Source organism: Bos mutus, chromosome 25 (assembly GCF_027580195.1).
Source record: "Bos mutus isolate GX-2022 chromosome 25, NWIPB_WYAK_1.1, whole genome shotgun sequence".
NCBI lineage: Eukaryota > Metazoa > Chordata > Mammalia > Artiodactyla > Bovidae > Bos > Bos mutus.
In genome coordinates this window covers 27895599-27917584 of record NC_091641.1, presented here as the reverse complement: position 1 = coordinate 27917584, position 21986 = coordinate 27895599, and the positions used below count along the sequence as shown (strand labels likewise).

The following is a 21986-nucleotide window of genomic DNA, read 5'->3' as shown; positions in this document are numbered from 1 at the left end:
GCTCACAGCCAGGAAGTGGAGTATCTGAGGGGACTGAGTGGCATGAGGATGCGAGGCCCCGGCCCTGTGACTGTCCATCCTGAGGCCCTTTTCTCGGTATGGCTCTGGCCACGCCTTTCTGGCCCCGGGCGCCATTACCTCACCCTCCCCAGAGCCTCCAGACTGTTTCTAGCAACAGCTTTGTGTACTGGGCTGAGGAAAGAAGAGGAGTGGGCTTTTTTTTTTTCACTTTCACATTAGACTTCCTGGGGGAAGGGAGTGTCTTCGTTCCTGTTTGTGGATGAGGGAAAGGTGGTGAGATTGTTGGGTGACAGAAAATAATTTGAAAGCAGAGCCAGACAGGGAGAGAATGGGAGTGTGTGAGTGTGTATGCACACGCGTGTGATCAGTTCCTCTGTGAACCTAGGCGGAAGTGGTCCAGGGCTGTTGAGCGTCGTTGTTCGCGAGCACGAGCCTGGGTCGCCCAGGATGGGTTTTGGCTCAGTTGTTTGCTCCTGGTTGACTCTGGGCTGACGATGGGCCTGAGCCTCCATTCTCACACCTCCGAAATGGCGTTCAGTCAGGCAGCGGGAGGGGTGTCCTGAGCCCAGAGGCTCGCGCAGAGTAGCCTGCGGTAAATGCTCTTGTCGTTTAGTTACTGAGACTCCATGGGCTATAGCCCACCAGGCTCCTCTGTCCATGAAATTCTCCAGGCGATAATACAGGAGTGGGTTGCCATTTCCTGCTCCAGGGGATCTTCCTGACCCAGGGATCGAACCCCCACCTCCTGCTTGGTATGGATTCTTTACCACTGAGCCACCGGGGAAGCCCACAGTATACATTAGCTGCTGTCACTGCGGGGCAACAGATTCTTGAGACCTCATCTGGGCTGTTCTTGCCTCGGGAAGCACTGGCCAGGTCACACTAAGCTTCTTCTGGTGGAAACAACAGTTATGGTTTTTTCCTTCTTCTCTTCCCTTCCTCCTTCCTTCCCCTGCCTCCCCTTCTCTCCCTCCCTCCCCCAGAGGTGCCCAAGTTCCTTCTAAATACCCCATGCCACAGGGAGGGCATCCTGGGTCACAAAGTCAGAACAGTCGTTGAACTGAGTCAGCGATGTCCCGCTCTGACTGTGAGGCACGAGCACCAAAGTCACTGTGATTCCTGCCCTTGTCCCTGTAACCCAGGGATGTCACTGAAGTGCGTCAGTATGGCCCTTGCAGGTCAGGCTCAGAGGCTGTGGACACCTTGCACAGAATGACTGCTTAAGATGGTTGGGGGCTTCTGGACACCAGAGGTGGTGAGGACCATTGTGGGAGGGGGCCAGGTACAGACAGATGCTCAGGAAGCACTCGGAACTGGACAACTTGACGGCCCCTGGCTCCCCCCATCATCCCTCACTTGCTCAAGAGCACATGTCTATGGACAGAAGGTTCTCATGACTGAGCTTAGGCTTGTCCCCTGGCCGTGGTGGAGGCTGCAAGAGGTCCTCAAGAAACTGGGGTGCCGGCAGGCTATGCAGAGGGGAGGAACGGATGCTTAGTGGCTAGGAACCACACACGTGCACCGCAATGGGAGAGAGTACGTCCCAGGATTGACCTTCAGCGTCCTAAGGAGATGACAGGGAATGTAAATAAATATCCTTGTTGGGAATCTTAAGTCATTCACTCAGGGGCAATTCTGTCCTTCAGGAGAAGTTTAAAACACAGCATTCTGAAGGCTACCGGCAGATCTCAGCCTTAGAGGATGACCTTGCCCAGACGAAAGCCATAAAAGATAAACTGCAGAAGTACATCAGAGAGCTGGAGCAAGCCAACGATGACCTGGAAAGAGCCAAACGGTATGTGGGGAAGGAGAAAGGAGGTCTGGGATCCTTTTGTCTCTGGGTACCGGGCACTGTGTTGAGGGTAGGGGATTCAGCAGAGAGCAGAGCCAGGGCCCTTGGGCTCTACAGCCTCATGAGAAATGGACAACAAGCAGGAAGTGCTGCATGTCCAGGGTGCTGTGGGGGCATATGATCTGAGATATTCATTTGTCCGTTGCTGGGAGGATGCTGGGCCAGGCTTCTCAAAGGAAATGCCATTTAGGCCAAGACCGAGGGATGCCTCAGCATTATCCAGGGGAAGAGTACAGGGTGAGAACATTCTGGGCGGAAGGACAAGCATGTGCTCAGTTGGCCCTGAGATAAGATGGTATTTCTTTCTTTGTTTTTTAACCTTTACAATATTGTGCTGGTTTCTGCCACACAATCACTCTAATCAGCCATAATTATATATATATATATCTCCCCTCTCTCCCCTCGCCCCATCCCACCCGTCTAGGTCATCACAGAGCTCCAGGCTGGGCTCCCTGAGTTATATAGCGACTTCTCACCAGCTGTCCGTCTTAAGCCTGAGAGCGTATATGTGTTGATGCCCCTTTCTCCATCCATCTCACTCTCTCCCTCCCCGACTGTGTGCACAAGTCCATTCTCTACATCTGTGTCTCCATTCCTTCCCTGCAAATAGCTTCATCAATACCATTTTTCTAGATTCCATATGTAGGCATTAATATGCAATATTTGTTTTTCTCTTTCTGACTTACTTCACTCTGTATAAGAGGCTCTAGGTTCATCCACCTCGTTAGAACTGACTCAAATTCGTTCTTTTTTATGGCTGAGTAATATTCCATTGTACATATGTACCACGTCTTTATCCATTCATCTGTTGATGGACATCTGCGTTGTTTTCAGTGATAAGAAGACAATATTTCTGAAACCAATGTTCTATAGTTTAGCAGGCTACTAACAATAATAAATAATAGTAATTGAATAACTGCTGTGAGCCAGGTGCTTTTTTTTTTTTTTAAGAAAGCATTTTAAAAAATTTAGATGTAAATTACAGCAATATGTACCGATCATCAGGCGTGTACAATTCCATCAGTTTAGACAATTTTTCAGTCCAAACTGAACTGAATGTGCAACTTTTCAGTCTACTTAGTTAACCGTGTACCAAATGTAACAGTCTCGAAACCTTAGAGTTTCACTTACTGTCCTCAAACTTTATGCTGTAGCTTTAATGCATGAAAGTAAGAGGTTAAAAAGATAGCCTTTTCTATTTACCCACATGTTTCTGGTTTCTGGTTCATTCCTTCCTGAAGTTTCCCTCTAGTTATCATTTGCCTTCAGCTTGAAGAACTTCCTTTAGGGTTTCTTGTGGTGCAGGTCTGCTGATGGTGAATTCTCTCTTTAGTTTTTCTGAAAATGTCTTTCTTTTGCCTTCATTCTTAAAGGAAATTTCCACTGGGTATGGAATTCAGGTTGACAGGGTTTTGTTTTTTTCTTTTCTTTTCTTTCAGCACATTAAAGATGTGTCTTCTGGTGCCTTCTGAACTCCTTACTGGGGGTTAGAAGCTAGTGGTAACCCAAATAGTCACTCCCCTGTATATAATCTAGTGTTTTTCTCTGGCTGCTCTCAAGAGTTTCACTTTATTTTCGGTTTTTAGCAGTTTGATTGTGATGTTCCTAGATTTTGTATGTGTTTATCCTGATAGGGGGTTGCTGGGCTTCTTTGGTCTGTAAATTTATCTTTTGCCAAGTTTAACTTTGGTCATTATTTCCTCAAGTGTTTTTGCTGCCCCTTTCTTTCTCTCCTGTCCTTCTGGAACACCAGCTACACACACGTTGGTCCTTTTGATATTGTCACGCAGGTCTCTGACACTCTGTTCATATCTTTTCCTAATTTTATTTTTCTTGGTTCCTCAAATTCGATCATTTCTATTGATCTAGTTTCATGTCCACTGACTCCTTCTTCCCTCCTCGAGTTCTGGTGGGAAGTCAGTTCCAGTACTGTTTTATTTTAGGTACGTTATCTTCAGATCTAAAATTTCCTATTCCTCTATTATTGAGCATAGTTACAATAGCTTCTTTAAGATCCTTTTCTGCTAATTATAACATCTGGGTTACCTCAGGGTTGATTTCCTGTAATCACCTTTTCTCTTGAGTTTTGGGTCACATTTTCTTGCTCTTCATTTGTCTCGTCATTTTGGATTACATTCTGGACATTATGAATGATGTGTTACAGAAGCTATGGATTCTGGTATGTTTTTGTTTGTTTGTTTATTAAGTGTGCTGAACTCACACTCCAAACTCTGTCTCCCCTTGTTGGGAAGTAGCTGAAATCTTATTCTTTTAATCAGGCTGCTTCGTGTCTGCATGGTTTGGGTCAGTCAGAGATGGGGGAATGCAGAAGTGGGGACTCCCCCAAGGTGGTAGATTTTTATCACCCAAGCCATAGACTCAAAGCTTGTAAAGATACAGGACTCGGTCACTGCTGTTCCTTCCACATGTTGGCTTCCTTCCAGCTTTTGCCAGGGCTGTCAGGTCAGTTTTGCTTCTTTTACCCAGAGTTTGTAGTTGTAATCTCTAGGATATTCGGTTTGATACAAGCTACCTTATCATGCGAAGAGTTGACTCATTGGAAAAGACCCTGATGCTGGGAGGGATTGGGGACAGGAGGAGAAGGGGACGACAGAGGATGAGATGGCTGGATGGCATCACCAACTCCTTGGACGTGAGTTTGAGTGAACTCCGGGAGTTGGTGATGGACAGGGAGGCCTGGCGTGCTGCGATTCATGGGGTCGCAAAGAGTCAGACACAACTGAGCGACTGAACTGAACTGAGCTTATTATTAGCAGAAGTGGAACCTTTTTTAAAAAAAGTTAGTTTGTAAAAGTTCTTTATGTATTTTTGCTACTGATCTTTTGTCCTGTCTTGAAAACATATTTTGCAGAATAAACTTATCTGTTGACTCTGTGGTATGACTTTCCGTACAAATATTTTTCTTTCTTAGGTCATCAATTATGTCTCCTTTTACTGCTTCTAGATTTCCAGACTTCACTATTGGGATCCCCTGGATTGTTTTTATTTATTTTTGGCTGCGCTGGGTCTTCACTGTGCTCAGGCTTTCTCTCTTTGCAGCCAGTGGCTGGGGGACGGAGGGGAGCTACTCCTCATCACAGCACACAAGCTTCTCATTGCAATGGCGTCTCTTGTGGAGCACGGGCTCTAGGCACGCAGGCTCAGTAGCTGCGGTGCACGGGCTTGGTTGCTCCCCAACATGCGAAAGATTCCCAGACCAGGAATCGAACCTGTGTCCCCCTTCATTGGCCGGTGGATTCTTATCCATTGTACCACCAGGGAAGTCCATTGATCATTTGATTATGTATGTATTCTGTTTAATTTGTCTGAAAGATTTTTTAATTAATTGTTTTAACTTATGCTTTTAATCCACCTGGCATTTACTTTTGGATCTAGTATAAATTTGTGTCCTATTTTATTTTCATTAGGTACGTAGCCACTTGTGCCAGTACTTTGTGTTAAACACTTCATCTCTTTTCCACTGAATTGAACGCATCTCTGTCACATGTGAACCTTTCCTTCAGTTGTCCCTTGGTATCCATGGGGGGATTGGGTACTCAAATCCCTTAAATAAAATGGTATAGTATTTGCATATAACTCATGTGTAGCCTCCCATATACTTTAAATTATGTCTAGGTTAATTATAATACCTAATATAACCCAAGACTGGTGATTCAGAAGTAAAGAATCTACCTGCAGGAAACATGGGAGACACAGGTTTCATCCCTGGATCGGGAAGATTCCTTGAACAAGGAAATGGCAACCCACTCCAATGTTCTTCCCTGGAAAATCCCATGGACAGAGGAGCCTGGCAGGCTACAGTCTATGGGGTTGCAAAGAGTTGGACAGAACTGAGCGATTTTAAGCACACACACACAATACAATCAATCAAAAGCTCCATAAACAGTTGCCAGTGAGCGGCAAATTCAAGTTTTGCATTTTGGAACTTTCTGGGTTTTGTTTTTTTTTTTTTTTAATTTTTTGGATTTGCAGTTGGTTGAATCCAAGGATATGCCACCCACAGGTGTGGAGAGCTAACTATATTCTGGAATCTAATGCAAGATTCTTTTCTCTTTTGATCCAGTGTGCAATTTGTGAATTACTGCTAACACCATAATGACTAGAGATTCCCTGGTGGCTCAGACAGTAAAAAATCTGCCTGCAATGTGGGAAACCTGGGTTCGATCCCAGGGTTGGGAAGATCCCCTGGGGAAGGGAATAGCAACCCTCTCCAGTAATCTTGCCTGGAGAATTCCATGGACAGAGGAGCCTGGCGGGCTACAGTCTGTGGGGTTGCAAAAAGTCAGATGCCACTCAGTGACTAACACTTCCACTTTCCATAATGACTTGATTACTGTGGCCTTTATAGTATATTCTGATTTCTGGCAAGCCCCTGGCATACGACCATTTCCACTCATTGATGAAAACAAGTCACACGGCCAAGCCACATTAAGGGCTGGGAAAGTACATTCCACCCACAGTGAGGCTGAAGCAAGGGTGAGGATGGAGGGAGGGTGAAGAGCTGGGAGCCGTCGTGCAGCCTGTCACCAAGAGAGAGTGCATTCACGTGATTCAGAAATACCATTCAGAGGGCTAGCCTTCTTAAATTCAAATTCAAGCAAATAAAAACAGAAATTTGTATTATTCCCCCCACTCCCCCGTCTCTTTCTCCACAAAAGAGCATTCTGTACCCACTATTGTACTTCTTGCCTTGTCACATAACAGATCTTGGAGGTCTTTCTGTAGTAGGACACAGAGCATTCTTTGTTGTTGGTGGTTTCTTCCCAAGCACATACTATTTTATTGTATGGCTGGTATTGTGTGATACATAAGAATTTATTTATCTGTCCCCCTGTGGATGGATATTTGGTGCATTTCCATTCTTTTGCAGTGATAAGTGTTGCTATAGTGAATGATGCTCGTTGCTTGCACCGATGAATATCTGTAAATTTCCAGAAGTGGAATTCCTGGGTCAGAGGATATATGCATGTGATTTTGATAGTTTTTACCTGGTTGTTCTCTGTCGTGGTACTAGTTCACATCCCCAACACCTGTGTGAGTCTCTGTTTTCCAAATAGCTTCACTAACAGCATTTTTTTAAGCTTTGAATTTCTGCCAGTGTAATAGGTGACAAATAAGTACGTTTCTGGATTGTGAATGACCTTGAGTTCCTTTTCATATGTTTAATAACGGTTTTATTTCTTTTTCTGTGAACTCTGTTTATCTTTGCCTATTTTCAGATTGGGTTGCTAGTTGTTTTTTCTTATCAGTTTCAGAAGATGTTTATTATTTGTCTATGACGAGAATTTAAAGCGTTGGGGAGTTTCTCATTTGTCTTCCATCTTTGTCTGTTGCATGTGTTACTGTTGAAAGTTACTTGGATTTCTATGTAGGCAAGCTTATCCGCAATCCAAGGTATATATAGCAATTAGTTCTATTTTCCTCTAGTATTCTTCTCCCTTCCTTTCTCTCTGTTTTTCTCTCCTGAAGATCCATTAGATTCATCCTTTAGCTGCATGTGAGTGATAGTCACTCAGTCGTGTGCAACTCTTTGTGACCCCATGGACTGTAGCTTTCCAGGCTCCTCTGTCCGTGGAATTCTCCAGGCAAGAATCCTGGAGTGGGTTGTCATTTCCTTCTCCAGAGGATCTTCCCGACCCAGAGGTCGAACGCAGGTCTCCTGCATTGCAGGCAGATTCTTTACCATCTAAGCCACGAGGGAATCCTACTATTAAGAGACATTTCTAAGTATAAAGACAGGTCCACTTAAAAAATATCAGCAGATACATGCTTGACTTTATCTTATAATCTATAGACAGTACATTAGAGTATGTAAAGAACCCTTGCACCTTTTCCTAAGGAATACCTGAGACAGAGTAGCAATAAAGTTATAAATGGTGAATAGTTGAATGTTACCATCAGATGTGGTAGTGTTTTGCCAAAAGTTTTCACTTTTGTCTCAAGCTCAAAGATTTGTTAACAAAATAAGCCACTTGTTATATACAAATAAATAATACCAATATTTATTAGAGGTTATCTAGCTTACTTTCAATATACTAACATTAAAAGAAAAGAGAAATAGACACAGCAGAGGGTACTGTGCTGGGTTTTGACCAACATCCAGACTCATACAGTGCTGGGAAGTCTCGTGACACAGCACATCTGGAGTCCCAGCTGGGTAAAGGGCCCAGGCAGTGCATCTGCTCTGGGTGAGACTTAAGATATTGCAGTTTGGGGTTCCTGCTTTTAATCCTGGGACACAAACTGATGTCATCATCAATCTGTGAGCAAATTTCAGCCCTGGTTTCATGTTAATGCTATTTGTTTTCTCTTGTAAAGCTTGGAATGTTGTGTTGCTAAGCCTGGGGCTTGATTGGCCAAGGCCCCTCCAGGGGCTCAACAATTTCAAGATTTGTCCCCTGTCTTCTTGCACTCAGGGCAGCCAGTCAGGACAGTGTCCAGGCAGCTTAGAAGCAAGGTCAGAGGTCTGTTCTGCTTTATCTTTGAAGCCTAAACAAAACTGTTTATTTAAATTCCCTAACAGGTAGAGACCCAAATCATCATTTTAGAATGAATAAAGTTCTGGAATGCTGAAGTTTTATTTTTTTTAAAAACTTTAAAACTTTACAATTTCATTATACATTTTTAGTAGTTATGTGTGAAAAATTTGACCATGTGCTGCAAGAACAGTAATTTCTCAGCACCATCAACTATTTGCTTATTTTGGTCCCTCCAGCTGTGTGTCTGTAAAATTAAATAACGCTTTCAACTGAGTAGAGGGTGACCTTGTGAAAGGGTAACCTTGAATGATTCAGGAAATTTTGTTGTTGTTCAGTCGCTCATTCGTGTCCGACACTTTGCCACCCTATGGACTGTAGCACGCGAGGCTCCCCTGTCCTTCACTGTCTCCCGGAGTTTGCTCAAATTCATGTCCCTTGAATCAGTGATGCTGTCCAGCCATCTCAGCCTCTGCTGCCCTCTTCTCCTTTTGCCTTCAGTCTTTCCCAGCATCAGGTTCTTTTCAAATGAGTCAGCTCTTCGTATCAAATGACCAGAGTCCATCCAGTGAATATTCAGGATTGATTTTGTTTAGGATTGACTGGTTTGATCTCCTTGCAGTCCAAGGGACTCTCAGGAGTCTTCTCCAACACCACAGTTCAAAAGCATCAATTCTTGGGCGCTTAGCTTTCTTTATGGTTCAACTCTCACATCCATACGTGACCACTGGAAAAACCATAGCTTTGATTATATGGACCTTTGTTGGCAAAGTGATGTCTCTGCTTTTTAATACACTGTCTAGGTTCATCATAGCTTTCCTTTCAGGGAGCAAGTGTCTTTTAATTTCATGACTGCACTCACCATCCACAGTGATTTTGGAGTCCAAGAAAACAAAGTCTGTCACTGCTTCTACTTTTTCCCCTTGTATTTGTCAGGAAGTGACAGGACCGGATGCCAGGATCTTAAGTTTTTTGACTGTTGAGTTTTAAGCCAGCTTTTTCACTGTCATCTAGAGGCTCTTTAGTTCCTCTTCACTTTCTGCCATTAGAGTGGTATCATCTACATATCTGAGGTTGTTGATATCTCTCCCAGCAGTCTTGATTTCAACTTGTGATTCATCCAGCCCAGTATTTCGCATGATGTACTCTGCATATAAGTTAAATAAACAGGGTGACGATATACAGCCTTATGTTACCCCTTTCCCAAGTTTGAACCAGTCCTTTGTTCCATGTAAGGTTCTAACTGCTGCTTCTTGACCCGCATACAGGTTTCTCATGAGCTAAGTAAGGAGGTCTGGTATTCCCATCTCTTTAAGAGTTTTCCACAGTTGTTGTGATCCACACAGTCAAAGGCTTTAGCATAGTCAATGAAGCAGAAGTAGATGTTTTTCTGGAATTCCCTTGCTTTCTCAGTGATCGAACAGTTGTTGGCAATTTGGTCTCTGGTTTCTCTGCCTTTTCTGAATCCAGCTTGTATATCTGGAAGTTCTCAGTTCATGTACTGTTGAAGCCTACCCTGGAGAATTTTGAGCATTACCTTGCTAGCATGTGAAATGAGTGCAGTTGTGCGGTAGTTTGAACATTCTTTGGCATTGCCCTTCTCTGAGATTGGAATGAAAACTAACCTTTTCCAGTACTGTGACCGCTGCTGAGTTTTCCAAATTTGCTGACCTGTAGAGTGCAGCATTTCAACAGCATCACCTCTTAGGATTTGGAATGCTGCTGCTGCTAAGTCGCTTCAGTCGTGTCCGATTCTGCGCGACCCCATAGATGGCAGCCCAACAGGCTCCTCCGTCCCTGGGATTCTCCAGGCAAGAACACTGGAGTGGGTTGCCATTTCCTTCTCCAATGCATGAAAGTGAGAAGTGAAAGTGAAGTCGCTCAGTCGTGTCCGACTCTGTGCAACTCCATGGACTGCAGCCTACCAGTCCCTCTTCCGTCCATGGGATTTTCCAGGCAAGAGTACTGGAGTGGGGTGCCATTGCCTTCTCCTAGGATTTGGAATAGCTTAGCTGAAATTCTGTCACCTCCACTAGCTTTGTAGTAATGCTTCCTGAGACCCACTTGTCTTCACATTTCAAGATGTCTGGCTCTAGGTGAGTGATCACACCTTCGTGGTTATCCAGGTCATTAAAACGCTTTTTGGACAGTTCTGTGTATTCTTGCCTCCTCTTCTTAATCTCCTCTGTTGAAGAGAAGATGTATCTCTTAATATGAATATTTACTGAAAATCTATTTTTCCGCTTGCCTGTTTTCAGTTTCTCATGACTGTGAGATTAACAATTTTCACAGTCATTATGTATTGCATCATTTTACTATAATAAATATGCTTTTTTGCATTTTACTCTTGTATATAGATATGCTTTTATATATTTCAGCACATAAAGCACATAGAGCTATTTGTCACTCAGATGACAACTAGGGTACTTACCTTTAGTTGAAAGTAAATATTCACAAAGTAACAATAGACCTAAGCGCTGTGCCCTGCTGGTATTACCCAGTCAAACTGATTGTATATAGTCAGGTAGTTATTGATCCACACAAGTTCAGGAATGCCAGAAATGCCACTGAAGTTGTTCTTCATTTCTCTGGCATTCCAGAAGCCAATAGTAGATTTTGACCAATTAGTGATTTTAAGTTTTTGATCCAATTGAAGTTCATCTTGGGGTGCAACATTAGATCCAACATTAATTTTTCCCTGGTGGCTACCTGGTAGTCCCCAGACCTAAAATTGAACCAGGCGTCTTTTTCATTGATGATTTGTGATGCCACCTTTATCATAAATTAAATTCTCACATGCATTTGGATCCATTTCCGGACCTTTGGTTCTCTTTGACCTGTCTGCTCTTATAACTTGCACACTGCAGCCCTCTTCATTATTGAGGCTTCATAATAACATATTCTTTGTTTCTGGTGGAACTAGCTCCCCTGATCTCTTCTCTTTCACAGTTCTCCTGGCCATTTTTTCCTTTCAGTTTTATTGAGATTTAATTGACATACAGCACTGTATAAGTTTAAGTGCATATAGCACAAGGAATTGACTTACATACATCATGAAATGACTCTCACAATATATTTAGTGGATACCCATCATCTTTTATAGATACAATATTTAAAAAATGGAAAAAAAGTGGTCTTTTCCTGGTAAGAACTCTTAGGATTTAACCTCTTAACTTTTAACACACAGGGCTATTAGTTATAATTACGTTGCATGTTGCGTCCGTAGTACTTATTTATCTTACAGCTAGAAGTTTGTGTCTTTGACATCTTCATCCAGTTCCCTTGGCCCCTGAAACCACAAATCTGATCCCTTTTTAAAATCTGTTTGTTTGTTTTGAAATATAATTGACCTACTGTGTTAGTTCCTATCATATAACATAGTGATTCAGTATTTCTATACATTTCAGAATGATGCCACAAGCAGTCTACTTTAAGATCTGCCACCAAGCAAAGGTGCTACATGGTTACTGACTGTATTCCCCGCGCTGTATGTCTCATACCTATGACATTTATTTTGCTACTGGAACTTTGTCCCTCTTAATCTAGCTTCCCTGATGGCTCAGTCGGTTAAGAATTTGCCTGCAATGCAGGAGACCTGTGTTTGAGCCCTTGGTCGGGAAGATCCCCTGGAGAAGGGAGTGGCAACCCACTCCAGGATTCTTGCCTGGAGAATTCCACAGACAGAGGAGCCTGGCGGGCTACAGTCCCTGGGGTTGCAAAGAGTCAGACTTGACTGAGCGATGAACACTTTCACTTTCAATCTACCGCACCTATTTTTCTCCTCCTCCAACCCCGTCTTCTCTGGCACCCACCTGTTTAATCTCTGTATCTGTAACCCTGTTTTGTTGTGTTTGTTCATTTATTCATATTTTTAGGTTCTAAGTGTAACTGAAATGTATGATACTTGTCTGTCTCTGATTTAATGCTCTCTAGGTCCCTCCATGTTGACACAAGTGGCAAGGTCTCATTCTTTTTTACTATTAATGTTCTTCTCCTGAACGTTCTTGTTTCATTGTCTCATCATCTTTCAAATCGGTCCCCCTGTGCCTATACCTCAAATGAAAACCTGTTTGTATTTTTATTAAATGCTGAATGTGAGTGATAGTTGCTCAGTCATGTCCAACTCTGTGCGACCCTGTGGACTGTAGCCCTCCAGGCTCCTCTGTCCGTGGGATTCTCCAGGCAAGAATACTGGAGTGGGTTGCCATACCCTCCTCCAGGGGATCTTCCTGACCAAGGGATCTAACTTGCGTCTCTGATGTCTCCAGCATTGGCAGGCAGGTTCTTTATCACTAGCGCCACCTGGGAAGCCTGTATTTTTATTAGGATGGTGTTAAACTTATTAGATAACTTACAGAGAATTGATTTCTTTATGATTTGGGGTCTGCCTTCTCATAAATAGCATATGTTTGCATTTCAGTAAGCCTCTGTGGCCTCAAATCTTAGACGTCTGTTGTTACATGAATTCCTAGCTACAGCATCTTTGTTGTTGTTTGACATGCCAGCCTTAGGATCATTTTAACTGATTCCAGTCTTGTATTCTTAAATATCATCCCTCTATTGTTTTTAATCAGGCATTTTTGGTAACTTTATCTTCTTTACTTCAAAAGACCCTTTGAGTTAGGAACATTAGTTCCTACATTAGGACTCAATCTGGACTTAGACGGCAGTGCTGAAGAAATGAATGATTTTTTAAATTTGTTTTTAATTGAAGCATAATTACAGTATTGTGTTGGTTTCTGCCATACATCAACATGGATCAGCCATAGGTATACATATATCCCCTCCCTCTGGAGCGTCCCTCCCCATCCCACCCCACTGGGTTGTCACAGAGCCCTGGTTTGCATTCCCTGAGTCTTACAGCAAATTCCCATTGGCTGTCTGTTTTACATGTGTTAGTGTATATATTTCCATGCTATGGTCTCTCCATTCATCCCACCCTCTCCTTCCTACCCCACATCCCATGTCCATAAGTCTGTTCTCTATGTTTGCATCTCCATGGCTGCCCTGCCAATAGGTTCATCAATATCGTTTTTATAGATTCCATATATATGTGTTAATGTATGATGTTTATTTTTCTGATTTACTTCATTCTGTATAATAGGCTGTAGGTTCATCCACCTCATTAGAACTGACTCAAATGCTTTCCTTTTTATGGCTGAGTAAGATTCCATTGCATGTATGTACCACGGCTTCTTTATCCATTCATCTATGGATGGACGAGTTAAATGATTGACCGTCACTTGACCTTTGAAGGCCTGGAGGCCCAGAGAGGTCAAGTTCCTTAAGAACACTTAGATAGTCTTACTTATTAGAGCCAGGAGGGTTTTATTCCAGACGTTTTTAATCACTATGAGACGATTCAGGGGATGTTAAAGGTCTTTGGACATAAACACGGAATCAGCGAGGAGAATTGCTGACGTTCGTCAAGCATCTGTGAAACACCTGTTGTGTATTACCCCACTTCCCCCGCCCCGCGCGGAGGTCCTGTTACTACCCCTGCACCTCTGCTTTGCATGTGAGGAAACTGAGTCCCAAAGGACGCAGCTTGTCCAAACAGAGTTAAAGATAACTTTTTTTTTTGGTTGTGCTAGGTCTTCGTTGCTGCGTGCAGGCTTTCTCTAGTTGCAGCGAGCAGCGGCTACTCTTCATTATGGTGAAGATGCTCGTGGTGGTGGCTGCTCGTGTTGCGTGGAGCACAGGCTCTGGGGCACATGGGCTTCAGTAGTTGTAGCACGGAGATTCGGCAATTGCGACGCGAGGGCTCTCGAGTGTGGGCTCAGTAGTTGTGGTACTTGGGCTTAGTTGCTTTGCAGCATGTGGGACCTTCCAGGACCAGTGATTGAACCTGTGTGCCCTGCACTGGCAGGCGGATTCTTATCCACCAGGAACGTCCCAGACAGAGTGAAACAGACTTCCTTATGCTGCACTTGTCAGTGCCTTTAACATGACATTCCAGTGACCCGTCTGTACTCTCCAAAATACGTGGTTGTTAGGGCAGCTGGGCTGGGCATTTGAAACTTTTTTAACTTGTTAAGGTAACTGAGGGATAAAGAAGGCCTCTCTTAGGCATGTAAATGCATGATTACTAGATTGCACGTGCATCTTAGTGGGATGTTCTGAATGTTGACTACATGGTGAGTCTCTGAGACGAGATGGAACGTGCTGCTCTTGGCGTTTGATCAGGGCCTGTCTGTGGTCCTAATTAGGTCCTGGCTCATGTTTTGAGTGCTGTGTGGACATGCTCTCAGTAAACCCGCGGGACAGCCTTGTGTACCTTGTGAGCTGATGGGCTGTGCAGGTGAAGTGCCTGGTCCCGAAGTCAAGGGGCTGCTCATCTCTGGGATTTGGGATTAGGACATGTGGGAGCCGGGGCCCGCTCCCCAGGTGTCTTGTCTCTCAGGCGCATAACAGATGCGTTTGTTCCCTCGGGCAACCTTGCTGGTCTCTCACCCAGGGCCACGATCATGTCACTGGAGGACTTTGAACAGCGTTTGAATCAAGCCATAGAAAGAAACGCCTTCCTGGAGAGCGAACTGGACGAGAAGGAGAATCTCCTGGAATCTGTTCAGCGACTGAAGGATGAAGCCAGAGGTCAGGTGGCCAGGGCTTTGGTCTGTGGGTTTGACCAGCGTTGTGCCCTCTCCTGGCCCGAGGGTGTCCTGTCCCACAGCATCGCCCAGCATGCCCTTTGCTGGAATCTGCACCCTTCTCGGTGCTCTGGTCCAAGGGTGGGGATCACACTGGGCAAGTTGAGGCTTGATTCCTACCCTGTGCTAGGAACTGTCAAATGTCCAACTCTGTAAAGACCCCTAGTGGGTATTTAAGTCCATCACCAGCTTTATGCTTAGCAGGAGCACAGGAGTTTTGTGGGGGGAAAATGCCTGTTGATGGACTTGCTAGCCAGCTCTTTACTTTTGAAATGTGATGGCTCATAATTCAAGTGGCTTAGAACTCAGGAATCTCATCAGCATTTGCTCTTTGGAGCACTTCTAGAGGTAGGGCTTTTTTTTTTTTTTTCAATTTGGCCATGCCATGCAGCTTGTGGGCTTTTAATTCCCCAGCCAGGAATCAAGCACATACCTTTGGCAGTGAAAGCGTGGAGTCCTAACCACTGGATCACCAGGGAATTCCCCCAGCCTTCTAACACATTCCCAAGTCATCCAAATTGGGTTCACAAGAGATTTTGTTAAAGTCCTGGTTAATTGTTTATGATGTTCATTTGGTTTCTAATGTGTAGCCAGTAGAAGAGGGATTAAAAAGTAAAATTCTCGAGTTTAAAACATAGTTGTTCCTAAATGTTCGTCAGTAATCATTTGCTTATGTAAATTACATAGATTTATTTTGTGGAATATTAAATAGTTGAAACAAACATGATACAGATGTAAATGTCATAGAAAGCTTATTAGGACATAACATAGAAGGGGGAAAGTACGTAGATGGTAGATATATGTTTCTAGTTATGCTTAATAAAAATTATATGCTTAAAAAATATGCACACACACACACACACATATATATAAACTTTATGTGTGAAAATGCAGAGAAAAAGGATTGAAACGCTCACCCCCATGTTACAGTGATCGGGAGTGAGGCTGAGCATTCGAGGGTGGATTGGGAAGGCGTGTCTTCACTTGGTATTCTGTATATCCTGATACATTGGAATTTTCCTGAAACACTACAGTCATAATTTTAAAAGTTTTTTTTTTTTTTTTTTAATCTTTTTGTTTTTACTCAAAAGAAAAACTGTGTGGTCTTGCAAGCCTGCGGGGCAAGGTCCCATGGGGTCTGCTTCATTCAGGGTTTCCACCGGGAGTTTCTCACTCTGGTGGTGGTTCTTGCTCACCCTTGTCTCCTGCCCCATCACCCACAACAAGGACTTAATCGGAATCCTTTTCCTCGCCTAGATTTGCGGCAGGAATTGGCTGTGCAGCAAAAGCAGGAGAAACCCAGGACGCCCATGCCCAGCTCGGTGGATGCTGAGAGGACAGACACAGCAGTGCAGGCCACTGGCTCTGTGCCGTCCACTCCCATAGCTCATCGAGGCCCCAGCTCGAGTTTAAACACTCCTGGGACCTTCAGACGTGGTAAGTGGGGTAGGAGTTGGGAGGGTTCTCTTGGCTTCAAAAGGCTTTCCTGGGTGAGAGAGAAATAGGGCCAGGCTGTACAGCAGGGAGCAGAGGCAGGGCTCACAGGGGCAGACTAATGCGGTAGGTGGGAGGAGCTGCTTGAATGGGAGGCGACAGGGAGCAGTGGAGTCTGCGGCAAACCAGAGAACAGAAGTCTCATCCAGAGGGGCCACTGCCTCTCTGCTTCAGCCGTGAGAGGTGTGAGTCCTTTGGTAAGGACCAGAGGCCAGAAGTCCTCGTGTTGTATATGAAATCTCCCAAGTTAAATACTTCAATAACAAGATAAAACATTTTGTGGGTCCAGCAATACATCCTGTAGAACTGGTCCCAGCATAACCTGTGCTGAGTGGGGGAAAAACCAAGAAATGGAGTGCTCACCCAGCCCCTCTGATGACTGATTGGCTGTGGGGCTCTGATTGGGCCACTTAATAACAAATCATAATAACAGACAATTACTGAGCACTCAGGAGGTCCCCGCCCTCTGCTCGCTGTGCTCTATGTGTACGTACAACCTCCTTGGATTTGCACTGAGACCCAAGAAGCAAGTATGCAAGCCTGGCCCCCATCTGATGGGTAAGGAGACTGACCCTCCAGGTTAAGGAGCTGGCCTGACGTCGCTCAGCTGGCCGATGGCGGGCAGGCTCCGGGCTGACCCCACCACGTACTGCCTGTCCCTCAGCTTGTGCCCAGCAGGCACAGAGTGTGCCGTTGCCAGAGTCCTAGGCTAGTCCCACTTTAAGCACGTGCCTCAGCTGGGTCTCAGCTGCAGCAGGTGTGGGCGGGACCTGAGATCCTGAATTTCTGACGAGCGCCCGGGTGATGCTGATCCCTGAGCCCTGTGAGCCCTGCTCAGAAGAGAGAGGGGACTCCGAGGGGTGGAACCCTGACCAGTGGGCCTTGTTCAGATGCTGGGAATGTCAGTTAACTGTATGGAGTTCCTCAGAGTTTCAGAGGACTTGCTTTTTTTTTTTATTTCAAAGAATAGCATCTAAAGATAAATACTGAGTATAGTCATCATAAGGCTATGAGAAGTTGGTCATCAGGTACTCTCGTTATGTCGGGCAGCACCCTAGTGATTGAAACAGGGCAGCGTTGGTGGTCAGAGGGCACGGGGACCCACCTCCAGATTTCACACTGAGAGACGTTAGTGCACAGACTTTTCCGTGTGTGTTGGTGTCATGTGTGCGTCCTTTTACACACACAGGCCTGGACGATTCCACTGGGGGGACCCCCCTCACACCCGCAGCCCGGATATCAGCCCTCAACATCGTGGGAGACCTGCTGCGGAAAGTGGGGGTAAGACGGCATTGCGTGGCATGGTGCCCGGCGTTCACGTGGCATACTCTGTCTTCGAGAGGCTTGAGACGTGAACTTACTGGCCGCTTCCCCTCTGGCAGAGGCTTCACGAGTGCAGGTGTAGGCCTGGCTCGTCTCGTGTCCCTTAGAACTGCTGTGCGTCTGTGGGTGGTGTTTCTGGTTTTTAAAGTTTCGTTTGGTTGGTTTTGGCTGCATGGCTTGTGTCTTAGTTCCGCGACCAGGGATTGAACCCAGGTCCCGGGCAGTGAAAGCCCAGAGTCCTAACCACTGGACCTCCAGGGAAGGCCCTCGGGGAGCACTGTTTCTGACAAACCCAGGCTCTGACCCTGAGGCACCCTTCGATCCCCAGGTATACCGTTCTTTGCCCGTGCCATTTTCCCTGGCAGTTGGGGAAATTTGAATGGCATTAGTGATATTTTTCTCAGTTTGAAGAAACTGAGAAAAATTGAAAACTGCCTTCCCTTTTCACACTGTTCATGGAGTCCTTGAGGCAAGAATACTGAAGTGGTTTGCCATTCCCTTCTCCAGGGAATGGCATATTTTGTCAGACATGGTTTTTATTTGCTCAGGGAGTTAAGGAGAAAATCTTGAAAGGCCGGGCAGAGACATGACCTTACAGGTTTTATGTTAATTACAGGGAAGGAGTCTTTGGTGCTTAAGAAATCACACAGCTATTCTCTGTCGTTATTTCTCTTATTTTTAAAAACGATGCCTTTCTAAATTTTTATAACTGGAAAGCCGCATAGTTTGAATCCTGCCTGTCTGTCATTGACCAGAATGTGTGTATTCAGAGTTAATAGAAGCTTGCGACGCGTTTCCTGTGTTTTTCTTTTTGGCTTTTGGTTTCCTGGTTTGCTGTTTTACAGACAGATTTTAACAGTTAGATTATAGAGAAGCCCAGGGTGATCTCAGCGCCCATCTGGTTCCCAGAGGGTCTGTTTACTGCGAGGCAAGTTCTTATTCAAACCTCCTGCCACTTGGTATGTGATTAGGTAACAGCGACACTGAATGATTCCAAAAGTCAATTTCATTCTTTCTTGTAGGCAGACTTGGATCATAGGTAGGGTTAGTGACTTTGTAGGAGGCTCCTAGATATCTTAGACCACCAGTTGTATGAGTTGGATGTACACTGAATTTGGTGGGGGCAGGAAGGGCACGCTTTGGGGTTCTAATACGATGGTTCTAACATTAGTGGCTCTAGTTTGAGAACCACTCTCTTAAGTTACTCTGATGTGAGTGGGCTCTGATGGCCCATACACATAATAACAGTGATGGCATCACCGATGCGATGGACACGAACTTGGGCAACCTCCAGGGGATGGTGAGGGACAGGGAGGCCTGGTGTGCTACGGACCAGGGGGTTGCAAAGAGTCAGACACAGCTGGGCGACCGAACAACAATATGGGCTCTGAAGAGGGGTGTAAGGGTTCTTGTCTTCAACTTGAGCAGTGAAAGCATCTCTCTCTCCAGGCCCTGGAGTCCAAACTTGCTTCCTGCCGGAACTTCGTGTACGATCAGTCCCCAGGCCGAGCCAGTGGCCCAGCCTCAGGGCGGGGGAGCAAAAACAGAGACAGCGTGGACAGGCGGCCCGGCGGCAGCAACGTGCCTCTTGGTGACAAAGGGTCAGTTCCTTGTGCTGTTCCCCCTCGGTGTTGGGAGAACCCGTCCACTCCAGCCAGAAGTCTCTGACCCCCGACCAATAGCCGTGTTTTTGAAAGTTGCAGGAATTATGTCAGCATATCTCTCTATCCCTTAAGGCCGAGTTAGTTGATATCTTCTGGTTTGGGCAAATGGCCAGGAAGAGGGTCATTTTTATTGACTCTACAGCCCCAGCTCCCAGTCATGCTGTGAGAAAGCCCTTTGTATAAATCACTTATTTGCGACTCAGGCTTCAAACGCTGCTCTGCTTCCCCCAGAAGAGGATTTGATTTTTTTTTTTTTTAAACCCTTTAGAACCTTCAGGAAACTAAATCAGCCAGACTGGATTCCTGAAGCCAGTCACCGGATTGGAAAACACAAACCTGACCTCTAACAGCTTCATTTATTTTCTGGCCTGAAGAAAATCAGGGCAGCCTCCAGATTCTAGAATTTTCTAAGATGTGCCACCATCTCACTGGCCCCCGGGCCACGTAGATTTGGGGTGGTCAATGGCAGACAGAGGACAGGAGAGGAAGAATTTGTTTTCCCCAGCATGCACATAACTTCTGGACCTTTAGCCGGGGGTGTTCTTTGGAAGGTCTTCTGCGACTGGGCTTTTGTTGTGGCTTTGGGGGAGGGCCGTGAGCGCTAGATGGCCAGTGTCCTTTTCTTCATTTCACAGGAGAGAAAATTGAGACCCAGTGAGACAGTGCTCCCGACCTTGATATTCACCCTTGTAACTTGGTGGGCCCCATGCTACCCAGCCTAGAACAGCTGTAATGTCCGCTTAACTTGGTTTGCTCTGTCTGAAGGTTGGGAAAACGCCTGGAGTTTGGGAAGCCATCGTCGAATGTTTCCTCACCGTCGCTGCCATCAGCCCAGGGTGTAGTCAAGATGTTGCTTTAGGAAAGCCACGGAAGCCAAGGCGAGCCCTTCCCCTCCTTCCCTCTTTAAACTAGGTTTTGGGTGTTTTGGGTTTTTTAAGTTAGTTTGAGAAATACGAGCAAGCAGTCACACAAAGCCAAGTGACCAAGGCCATTGCCGGTGGCCCTGGGTCGTTGGCTGCAGGAAATGCAGTCCCTTAATCCCCAGCCTCCGTATTGGCGTGTACAGCCGGGGGACGGGACCAACCTGACCCTCTGGAAAGGGCGACATGGGTGTCAAGGCCGCCCTATCCTTGTCAGCTGAGCTGAGTCCCAGTTGGTCTTGAGAGGTGTTTTTAATGATCGGAGACACCTGTGAAGTGGAGCCTGAGCCCATCCTAGGCGCACCCTGCCCCCAACAGCTGGCGCTTCTTCCGGAACAAAATCTCCAGTGCGCCATGGCACGACAGGGGTCCATGCCCTGAAATCATGCCTGGGGTGAAGAATAGAACAGGCACGTACCTTTTATTTAAACTGTGGTGTGGTGTACCTCCAAGACCTTTTTTTTCCCCCAAAGTGGAGTCTGATTGCTTTACAGTGTTGTTGAGTTTCTGCTGTACAGCAGAGTGAATCAGCGACGTGTATACACGTATCCCACCACCCCTCTAGGTCGTCACAGAGCACTGAGCTGAGCTCCCTGGGCTATACAGCAGCTTCCCACTGGCTGTTTTATACACATGTACCTCCAAGACTTTTTAATCTGCCTGTCGCTGAGGCTTTTAGAGGCATGCTTGAGTTTCAGTGTGAATTTTGTGGGGACCAGGTCAGTGGAAAATCTGTCTCCTCTTTAGACCTATCCTTGTCCTGAGCCTCCCGCCCTGGTCTGGGAGTGACCTCTGCTTCTGAGGGTTTCTGGGGGGTGATGGCCTTAGCGATGCAGCCCCTTAGAACAGGACTTCATTCAAAGCCTTGATGAAATAATCAAGGTGACCTTCAGATAAGATGAAGCCACCAGGGTTGCATGGGGAGCGTCCTTATTAAAGAAGAAACGAACCCAGGATTTCCATGCAGACAGCATGTGGCTCCTCCCTGCTGGTTTGGAACAGCCACCTCACACTTTGGACACAAGTGAAAAGAACATGGGAATTCAGGCATATGCATGCAGCCTAACAGCCTTCTGTTACTAAGTTATTTTTCCAAAAGAACAGCAAAAATATCCAGTTGAAAACAGAACTTTTCAAGTGCTACTGAAATTCAGCAGAGAAACTCCAGTGCTCACCTCATTACCATGGCAACACTCTAACCTGTATCGGTAAAAGATGTACTTTTATTTTTTTAAAAGAACAATAAAATCAAGAGAAACTGATTTTCAGCTAGTTTGTGACGGTCAGTAAATGCCGGTTAATGCTTCTGTGTTTGTGCATCCGATGGTGGAAACCTTTTTTTTTTTTTAACCAAGTGACAATGAAAAAAAAACCTACTTTTTAAAAGTTCCCTTTCGGGTCAGCTTAGAATTATGTTGTGTATGTCCTATTCAAGTCGTATCGACGTTTGGTCTTTCAGCATGTCCTCCGTCTCTGTGGTTCTTTTCTTTTCAGTCTGTTTGAGCCCACAGAGTCTGAGTATGGAGTCGTTTGTGTTGAGTGGAACCTTTGCCAGGCAGCTGGGT

The 21986-nt window shown here is 45.4% G+C and overlaps 1 protein-coding gene across 2 annotated transcripts in view; it reads left to right on the top strand.

The window, feature by feature from the left end:
* The window catches only part of NDE1 (nudE neurodevelopment protein 1), a 35252-nt gene extending 13569 nt beyond the window's left edge, over nt 1–21683 (top strand). Inside the window, exons 4-9 of one of the 2 annotated variants that reach the window (XM_070362632.1) lie at nt 1668–1816; nt 14828–14964; nt 16278–16457; nt 17704–17795; nt 19287–19438; nt 20267–21683. In XM_070362632.1, the coding sequence (XP_070218733.1) occupies nt 1668–1816; nt 14828–14964; nt 16278–16457; nt 17704–17795; nt 19287–19438; nt 20267–20360 (804 nt within the window). In that variant the 3' untranslated portion in view covers nt 20361–21683. Of the gene's footprint in view, nt 1–1667; nt 1817–14827; nt 14965–16277; nt 16458–17703; nt 17796–19286; nt 19439–20136 lie in introns of both variants that reach the window. The other variant, XM_070362633.1, reaches the window with a different exon arrangement.
* Nucleotides 21684–21986: the final 303 nt, after the last annotated feature.